Source organism: Notolabrus celidotus, chromosome 2, assembly GCF_009762535.1.
Source record: "Notolabrus celidotus isolate fNotCel1 chromosome 2, fNotCel1.pri, whole genome shotgun sequence".
Taxonomy (NCBI): domain Eukaryota; kingdom Metazoa; phylum Chordata; class Actinopteri; order Labriformes; family Labridae; genus Notolabrus; species Notolabrus celidotus.
In genome coordinates, this window is record NC_048273.1 from 30,169,509 (window position 1) to 30,179,292 (window position 9,784).

General features: G+C 38.5%; 1 protein-coding gene and 1 long non-coding RNA gene across 5 annotated transcripts; one reads left to right on the top strand and one right to left on the bottom strand.

The window, feature by feature from the left end:
- The first annotated feature begins 1,779 nt into the window (after positions 1-1,779).
- LOC117808443 (homeodomain-interacting protein kinase 1-like) lies at positions 1,780-6,007 on the top strand. Of its 4 annotated transcripts, XR_004630323.1 has the most exons (9): positions 1,780-1,936; positions 3,076-3,305; positions 3,406-3,597; positions 4,081-4,262; positions 4,467-4,590; positions 4,712-4,836; positions 4,957-5,025; positions 5,140-5,328; positions 5,407-6,007. XR_004630323.1 is itself a non-coding variant. In XM_034678207.1 (8 exons), exons 3-7 carry the CDS (start codon positions 3,406-3,408, stop codon positions 5,009-5,011), a joined length of 678 nt encoding a protein of 225 aa, XP_034534098.1. In that variant the 5' UTR covers positions 1,780-1,936; positions 3,076-3,305; the 3' UTR covers positions 5,012-5,025; positions 5,140-6,007. The 4 variants fall into 4 exon arrangements, 1 of the variants encoding a protein (XP_034534098.1); XR_004630328.1 differs by lacking the exon at positions 4,081-4,262; XM_034678207.1 differs by having other exon boundaries at positions 5,140-6,007.
- On the bottom strand, positions 4,592-7,013 carry LOC117808460. Its single transcript, XR_004630334.1, has 2 exons — positions 6,847-7,013; positions 4,592-5,546 (listed from the first exon to the last, which is right to left on the bottom strand). It is a non-coding gene; the product is annotated as an uncharacterized LOC117808460 (long non-coding RNA).
- Positions 7,014-9,784: the final 2,771 nt, after the last annotated feature.

Below are 9,784 nucleotides of genomic sequence, written 5' to 3' on the forward strand. Positions count from 1 at the left end.
GCCATCGCCTCCTTGTTCTTCATCATGTATTGCAAAAAAGGAAGTGAACATGAAAGATGACACTGGCTATAAACATGCCATGAAACTTAAGCTACCCGGCTTAAACAATACAGCAATTTTGAAGCCCAGTGACTAAGCATGAAGGATGTGAACTACTTGATATATTTCATTGTATTTCTATGCGGCTGTGATACTTTCTTAAAGTAGACACTGTTACAGGTCAAAAGAATTCAGCATTTATTTATGACGCAACCTCCCACACATATTTCTAAAGTTGTTTAAGTCTCATTTCTGTCTGAGAAAGATTTAAAAAACAACAAAGTTTGGTAGTTTCCTTCTGCCTGGCTGGTACTTACAGTGTAGGTCAGGGCTCGGTCAGTTTAATGTAGCTGACATAATAAAGCTCAAAGAGCCTCTATGGCCACTGCCCAGGTTTACAAGAGCTTAAACTGCTTCCTCCACATATGTCAGCTCCAAATAATTAGTAAGCTTGTTATATCAAAACAATGTGTTTTCTCACCTTCCAGTTCATTAGTACACAGATAGATAAGCTGATAGGATCAAATGTTGTGATCTTTGGAGGTTAGCTTAATCCATCTATCTTACTCCCTAAAGCAACTGTTGATCCGAATGGTATATTAACACCCAATATTTTACACAAACAGGCTTTAACATTAACTTGGAATTCCTGGACCTCTGGGCAGTGCCAAAAGTTGATGCATGAGTGATCCAGTCATCTTACAGCCATGCCAGCTGTCTTATTAAAACAACAGGGTTTTTTTGGAGGGAAATGAAGAAACGATTCACTACAAGATCGTCTGTTTCAGCCAGTTTATTGTTTTTATTGATTATATTTGTTTGACATTCACAGATAGATGTCAAATCCAATAGGCACATCCAAAAAACTGGTATTGTCCAAGGAGAATATTAAAATAAATAGTCAAAGCTTTTCATGTGAAATCAATACATAATATTCTATGTTTCTAACAAAACTTAAGCACATACATAAAAGCCAGCACAGTAATCTGCAGCAAAGCATCCTTAGATATCAATCGTGTTAAAGTATATTGAATTTTATTGAAAAGATGTATCCAGACAACAAAAACCTCTCTCTGGGGACATACACGTTAGAAATCATGGTGGTTTATAGTCATAGAACAAACAAACATGATATGGCCGAGAGCTTTTACATATATGATCCATAAAGATTTTAAATTAAGAAGAAAAAACAATGATAGAATATATTTTTACATAAAAAATGCATGCAAGAACAGTGAGCTTTCACCGTCTGTTTATGTTGTTAAAAATGGTCCAAGCAACATGCTGACAACATGTATTGGTTGTTCTGCATTTTACAGGAAATGAGTCTCAAAAGTTAGAAGGAAAGGTGGCCTTGTTATTTATTGGTTGGGATGTTTAGGTTAAATATTTATAGTCTGTAGTGGATGTTGAACTTTGAGCATATGAAGACAAAGATAGAAACTTTTATACTTTGTGTTCATTTATCTTAAGGTTTGGGCATAGGGTTGGAATAGCAGGCCAGTAGTTTCCCAGTGAATTGTTGTGTTAGTGTTCTGTAATGTGCTCTCACATTTGACTCCTACTCAGTCACTCATCCTACAAAGCACCTACATTTAACTTAGTATAAAAATGTGGACTAAACCTCACACTGAACTGACGGAATGGGCCCAACATCAGACAGAACTGTGATTCTGTGACAACATAATGATAGAACTGAAGTCTGTCACAAGGAGGTCAGTTTTCTACAGACCTCAGCTTCAACTTTTTATCATTTCAACCGAGTTCGCTGGCTGAATAACCTCAGACAAACTTCTGAACAACCTCCAAACAACTTCAAAACTTTTGGTCTTGTTATGACAACTTTTCACTAGAAATCATCCTGAAACATCTTTGACATCACATCCGTCAAAGTCTGGTAAGTTCATTCACATCTCCAAACACAAGGTGCTGGAGCAGTAAAAATCACAAAATTTAACTAAAGTTCAGTTTAAGTATTGATATATAATCTAACTTTTTAACCCTACATTTGATTGATACTAATTTAGTCAAAAAATGGCCAATTCCAACAAGATGCAGAAAAGTGAAGGACTATATTCAGTAACATGATGAAATACTTTGAAAATTAGATGAATACTTGTTAACTGGACTTGGACTTGGGGTCCAAATAAACAATAAACTGGACTGGTCCACCAACACTGATGCCATCTACAGGAAGGGACAGAGCAGACTATTCTTCCTGAGGAGACTCAGGTCCTTCAGTGTCTGCAGCAGGCTCCTGAAGACCTTCTATCAGTCTGTGGTGGCCAGTGCTCTCTTCTTTGCTGTGGCGTGCTGGGGTGGAGGTATCAAGACGGGTGAGGCCAGCAAGCTCAACAAGCTGGTAAAGAAGGCCCGCTCTGTGGTTGGCCTAGAACTGGACAGTCTGGAGTCAGTGGCTGAGAGGAGGTTGATGGACAAACTGCGAGCCATCCTGGACAACCCCTCTCACCCTCTCCATGATGAGCTGTGGCTGATGGGGAGCTCGTTCAGTCAGCGCATCATTCCACCACGGTGCAAGACTGAACGCTTCAGGCGCTCCTTTGTGCCCACTGCCATCAGTCTGTTGAACAGTAATGGAGGCCACAGACTGCACCACGCTGACCACTTCAAACAAATACATGTTATAAACAACTTTCTTTGAGCACTTATTAATCAGTATGATGTGTTAATGAGAATACAAAGAAAACAGAAAATTATCAGTGAGAGTAAAATATCTTAAAATGTGATATTTCAAGAGTTATTAGTGGTTTTACTTTATATAAGCATCATATAATTAAGGTTTCCCACACAGGTTCATGTTTTATCAATATTGAGTTTCATCATGAGATTTACATTTAAAATAATACAGTCTGTCATATAGTAAGATAGTAGTTTAGTGGATGATTTAAGTAGTAGAGTCTGACTATACATAATGAATCGTATTCCTGTGTGTCAACTATGTGTTTTATCTGCAATCAGACCCTGAGAGTCGAGACATGACGTGTTCAATTGCTCTCTTTTGTGCTCTCCTCTCAGGTGTGATACATCAACCCCAGAACTCATACGTCTCAAAGACTGACAGCATGGTCTTTCCGGTGCCTGTTGAGGGCCGGATCTCATCCTCATCCACACATTATGAGGTTCAGGCTCTCCTGGGGAGCGGCTCCTTTGGAGACGTAGCACGGTGTAAAATCGTAGCCACCAATAAAACAGTGGCTTTAAAAGTCCAGCAAATGTAGGCACCCCTTGTGCTGGCAGAAGGGGAGGTGAAACATTCATTCTTATCATCAAAGTTCCTTGTGCTCAATAATTCAGAACCACGTTAAATTAATTTCAAACCTCTCTAACATGTGGTATTTTCCTCAGATGGCCACCCTTAAAACCATGAAAGAGCTTGGCTCTGACAAATATTACATTATCAGATGGAACGGGACTTTCACCTTCTTTGGACGAATCTGTCTGGAATTTGAAATATTGGACATTAGTCTCCGTGAATTTCTGGAGAAGAGAAGGCATCAACCTTTTGGTTTGATGGAGATCCGTCCAATCATCCAGCAGGTTTGTGTTTGTTGTAGAAAAGCTAGAGAAACTGGTGTAGCTGATGAGGAGTGTACTGTCACTGAATGCATGTATGACCCTTAGGTTTAATTAAAAGTCATCTTTGTTTTCAATCTGAAAGAGTTGATCAGGGTATTGAAACATTAAAAAAAGTGAAAATTCCCTAGAGACTACAGTTGGTGGATACTTAGATTTCTGTTCCATTACACTGCAAATCACTGCAGTCATCATCCATCACAACCTCAACACAGACTGTATATTTATAAAGTCAATGATGCAGCATGTTTGACCATCTAAAACTATCTGAGGGACATGTTAATATAGACGTGTTTAAATCTTACATCTTTTAGTTTTATAGTTATATATAGCTGATAGTTTATGATTCATTTTCCCAGAGACACATCTGTCGATACATATTATGTTGTAGTTTGGCTAACACAATGAACAGTGCTATATTAACCTAACTGTCACTGATGACTTTAGTTGGCGACAGCTCTGGACTTTTTGAAAGGTGCAGGGATCGTCCACGCTGACCTGAAACCCGGTAATATAATGATGGTGGACCATGAGCAGCAGCCTCTGAAAATCAAAGTCATCGACTTTGGCCAAGCTTTGAAGGATCCTGCTGAACACACAGGTTCGGTCCTGACGTCTCTGTGGTACAGGTAAGTGACTGATCACATATCTATGAATCTGGGACAGCTGTATCAGAGATCAATACAATTGTGCACACTGGGATTTGAGGTTTTCTCTCAGGCTCAGTTCTGATCACAATTATTAATATTTTAGAAACTCAATCTTACAGTGAACAGAAGCTGATTTCTTGGTTTGTCTGAATTCTCGGTAATGTGTTTGTGTACTTGTCTCAGAGCTCCAGAGATGCTATTGGGAGCTCCCTTCAATGAAGCCATTGATGTCTGGTCCCTGGGATGCATGGCTGCAGAGATTTTGATGAACTCTGTGCTGTTTCGAGGCGCTAATGAGTACGACATGGTCAGTGTTACACTTGAATATTATTCCATTTAAAACTCATTCCAATTTTTTACACAACTTCTCTTATAAAACCTTTAAAATGTGTATAGAAGTGTGACAGGTCATTGTGTGTTATCCACAGATAAGGCACATCTATAACACTATTGGAAAGGCTCCTCAACACATGTGCTCTGGCATGTACAGTATACCAAGTATTTTCACACTTGTTCACACACAGCCAAAGGAGAGCCTGTCTGGGTATTTCCGGTAAGATTTCTTTGATTTCATTTAGTTTTGATGTGTGTATCTGTCGAATGTGTGTATTTGTATTTGTGTCAGTCTTTCATCATGTTTGAGATTTACTGAAAAATGAATTCCTCTCTTTAGTCAAGTCTTGTGGCGAGAAACTATAATGGTTACCCACACACACTCACCAAGCTGAGTGACCTGCTGACGGTAGGATCTCTCTTTTGAAAACAAGTTTTAACTTAAAACACTATAAGTCAAATCTTCACAAAATGTTTTTTAAAAAAAACATAAAAACTAAACATGTCTTTCTTTCTGATCCAGTACAAAGTGTCTCATGGGCTCTCTGGAGAAGATCTCCAGGCTTATTTATACGACCTTGTGGTCTTTATGGACCTACTCAAAAAGACTCTAAAAGGTGGACGGTGCCGAGAGACTCACACCATCAGAAATTCTCCAGCACCCTTTCATAACCATGTGCCACCTTGTTGGCAGGTTCGAACACAGCTCACAGTAAGTGTGTGTTCAGATTCTGTAAGTGTGTGTGAACTCTGAAACAGTCTGTTTGACTCAGTGATGGTTACTTTGCAGTGTGAAGAAGGGCATGGAGCTGATGACTATTTGTAAGAATGTGAACTGTGATGATGAGGAAACCTCCAACTTCACTGCTGGCCCCATCCACCATGGAGGTCCTGAAGTGGGTCATCCTGCAGAACTGGACCATCTCATCACTGGTGAAAACAGTTCAAATAAGAGGAAGATGGATGGTGAAGATAACACAGAGCATGGGAGAAGGTATAACTTCCTTCGTTGGCCTTTACCTTTTTAAGAGACAGTCAGAAAGTTTGAGACATTCATTCAGGTTCAAAGTCAGAGTTCAAAGAGAGAAATAATTTTCATTTCAATTAATACTATGCTCAAGTGGACCATATATTTCTTTGTGTAGCAATAATCCAAATAAAAATCTAGTGAACTTAGTGTTGCTTGTGAGTAGCTTGACGTCACAACTGTCCTTACAGTCACACAAAGTGAAAAGCATGACTAAATAAAAATGAAGATCTCTGATTATGTATTGTTTAGTGTGTTATTTGAAGCCTGTAACTATTGACACCATGTCGATGTCAGGAGAAGCAAGTCACAGCTTGAAAACCAGAAATGTCTTTGGTAACAATGTTTCACATGTAGAGATCTAAATCACAGTAACAATAAAGCAAGAAGAGATTGTTTTTTGTGTGTGAAAACATACCTATACATACATATAAGATAAGTGTAGAGACAAAATATGTTACCTTGTCCACAGGGGTCACCATAGTTGACACAAACCAAGTCTATCTTAATGTACTGTCATGTGAATTAACAGGAGGTAGAGACCCATGAAAAAAGATGTCATCATCTTTATTATCATTACGTTCCCAGAGGGAGGTTAGGGTTCAGACAGAGACAATGCCTCTGGTTCAGATGTACTTGGAAATATCTATGATGGACTATATAGGCTATCAAGACATAATTTTTTATATATTCATTTATTTTTGAACTTTATTGCAAGTGCTTACATTTTTTACATGTTTTTTTGAATGAGCAAGCCAATTCTCTTTCTCTGTTAAAAACAAACCTCACCCTCTCTTTTGTTTGAGTTTTACAATAGAAGCCTGTTTGGTAATTTCCTTAGTTTCAAATTAAATTCCTTTTTTAAAAACATTTTTTCCACTCAATTTTTCTTGCTCCACCCCTTATTCCCTAATCCTTCATAAACTATAAATCAAAATTGTAACAACAAACAAACAAACTCTAAGGTCTTCAAGAGAACATCCTCCTTCCTACCACTGAAAGAGTATCACTACTGCAATGTCTAACATCACAACGACACGCATGCAACTCAGATGGCCCTCTGGCTCTGGCTGGTTTATGTCACTGTTCTGCTCTTTATACTCTTCCCTGATTGACTGGTTGTCACATTGGGTTACAAACAAGGTGCAACCTAGAGATGTGATAAACAAAATGCAAAAGGGCAAAAGATGAAACAAAACTTACATAAAATATCCATAAACGAAATCCAAAAAGGTCCAAACGAAAACACAAAAATCACGAGGAAGCCTCAGGAGACAGATTCAATGAACTGACATGAAGAGGTGGAAACTAATTACACACAGGGTAATCAAAACAGGTGTGACAAGAAAAAGACACAGGTGAAACTAATTACCGCAAACAAAGAGGTGGGAAGGAAGGACAGGAAGTAAAACTATAACCAGACTCACAAAGGAATAATAATTCCAAAATAAAACAGGAAACACTAGAAAGTGAACTTAGCAGCAAAAAAGTGAAAATATGTACACAAGGAAAACAAGAATGCAAAGAGAATACCAGAGTAATGATGAACAAGGCATGATCAACAAAATAAAACAGGAAATTTCTAAGAAACACAAAACCAGGACAATTCAAAACGAAAGCAACTCATGACACATTTTAAGTGGGCACAAGTGAGCTCAACCACCTGCTGCGAGAGAGAGAGAGAGAGAGAGAGAGAGAGAGGGGGGGGGCAAAAACCATGGCACAATCCTCCAAGATTTGACTAAAAAAAGCTTTTCTTTCTAAGTTAATTTTACAATATTTATTTTTTTTACATGTTCTCAACACTTTGATGGAAAAGAAGGGTATGACAATACCTACACAGATAATTCTATTACATGGAGATTTCTTTTTATTATTATTATAGTTTTGGGCTCCTTCCCCTTCATTTATAGAGGAGAGGACAGTGGTTGTGTAGGGAAGTGGGAGAGAGGGGGGCAATGACGTGCGGGAAGGAGGCCGCAGGCTGGATTTGAACCCATGCCACCTGTTACATGGGCTGGCAACTTAAGGGCAAGTCCGCGACCAACATAGATAATTTTAACTTTTCTGCGGTTCTGTATATAATTAAATTTATTTTATTCTATTTTATTCTATTTTATTTTTATTTATTTTTATTTTATTTTATTTTATATTGTATTCCTTCTTTTTATTTATTATTTTGCCTTTCTTACATACTGTTTATAAGAGCATACTATAATAACTTCTGATTCTGATTTGGGATTATTTATATTTTTATTTATGTGCAGTGGTGTTAGCTGTTTTAGGTCCTTCACACCGATGTAAATTAATGGGGAGAATCAAACAGCCTTGCACGGTGTTTCCTACTTTGTGCTGTTACATAAGGTGCTTAAAAATCCCCTGATTTGGGTGTGGAGACATCTGAGACTTATGTATCTCAACAAAATATCGTGCCTTGTGCTGAGTCATGTTTCCATGTTCAGCTGTGAATGTCGACTATTCCCTGATGAGAGCCATCACGGTATCTTTACAGATAACCTATACTGTTTACAGTACACTGGGGAGAATACCAGAACTATGCCTTTGTGTTCAGAGGGATTTGAGCCAACTGAAACTGGTCTTGTGAAAAGAAGGCAGGGCGGCACATGTGTCTAGGATGGGTGCCCTGTGAGCTTGCTGAACACTGAGTCAAGAATCAGTGAGGCTTAGCTTTTTTCTCAGGACGTGGGAGGTATGTTTAACAAAAAGAAACCTTTTGGGGATCAAAGTATTTTTAAACTATGAAACATAAATTGCCCCTACATCAAATACTGGTAATATGGCTATGATCTCCTGAATAAAAGAAATGATAAAAGCTGCTTGTTGACTTGAAATTAAGGCAAATGTTTAAATATTTGAATATAAGAAAACATGACAACAACTGCACAGGAGATCTGACAAGGCTGAAAGGCTTCCCAAAAAAAAAAGCAGGCCCATAAGCTCACATGGTACAACACTTGGATCCTGATAGCACCTGATTATCTCACCAGCTAAAGCCTGAATGTATAAAGTGTAAAGCCTCCTGGAAAAAAACAGCGGCAGTTTAGCTTTCTGGGTTGTCACTTGTTGTGTTACCAATAGGTTGCATCTCTAGCCCTGGGTTCAGATCTCTCTCACAGCTCAGACAATTTTGTCATTTTAGCCCAATAAAAATATAAATTTCTTACAGCTATGACATAGAGCAGGGGTTCCCTAAGTTTGGGTCGGGACCCCCAAGGGGGTTGCGAGACACAAATGGAGGGTCGTGAGATGTCTCCCAGAATGTTTTTTTTTTAAGCTATCTAAAAATAGTACATTTTACCCATTATATTAAAAAATATAGACAAAAATAGTAGCTCAACTTGAAATAAAAGCTTGAAAATAGAAAATGTAATGAGTTCTCTGCCTTTCTTTTTGCCAGATGACTCCTAAGTTTGAGGTTAGTGAACAGTTAATTTTCAAAAGCATCAGTCAATTCATAACGGCACAGGAAACACAGCCACATGCTCATATAGGTAGGCTAATTTTCTGCAGACCGGCCAAATTAAGCCCCATTAAATCACTTTGAGAAACAGTGGGAGTCGCGACTCTTTGGCACCTATATTTTGAGGGTGGCAGGCTGAAAAGATTGGAAACCCCTGACATAGAGGACGATGGAGAAGACTGCTTTTACTCTGGCCCATTCCTCCAGGAATCTCATTCAAGAGGGTAAGGAAGCCCACTTTTGGGTAACTATATAAAAAAAACTGTGCATTTACCTGCTAATGCCTCTACCTAAAAGCTTCTTCATAGATAAGTGGCCTGTTTTTCCATTCTTGTCTGCCAAGGATTCGATCCCAGCACCCGCTTTCCTCAAGGTGTCCTTCGGCAAGACACCTTATACCTAACTGTCCACAGTGGCTGTGACATCCCTGTGGAAATGAAAACAAATCTAAAGAAAATATTGGCCCACCACCAACACACAGTTTACACATATGATTGCTCCTTAGCCAATCACATTCAAGAACCTCTGAATATATCATCAAAGAATCAAATAATGAAATCTAACACCTGAGCACAGTTTTGTACAATAATAGATGTTTATTAATTTTATGGCTAAGACACAGATGAGATTTTAACAGTAACAAACTGAGATCAGAGAGAC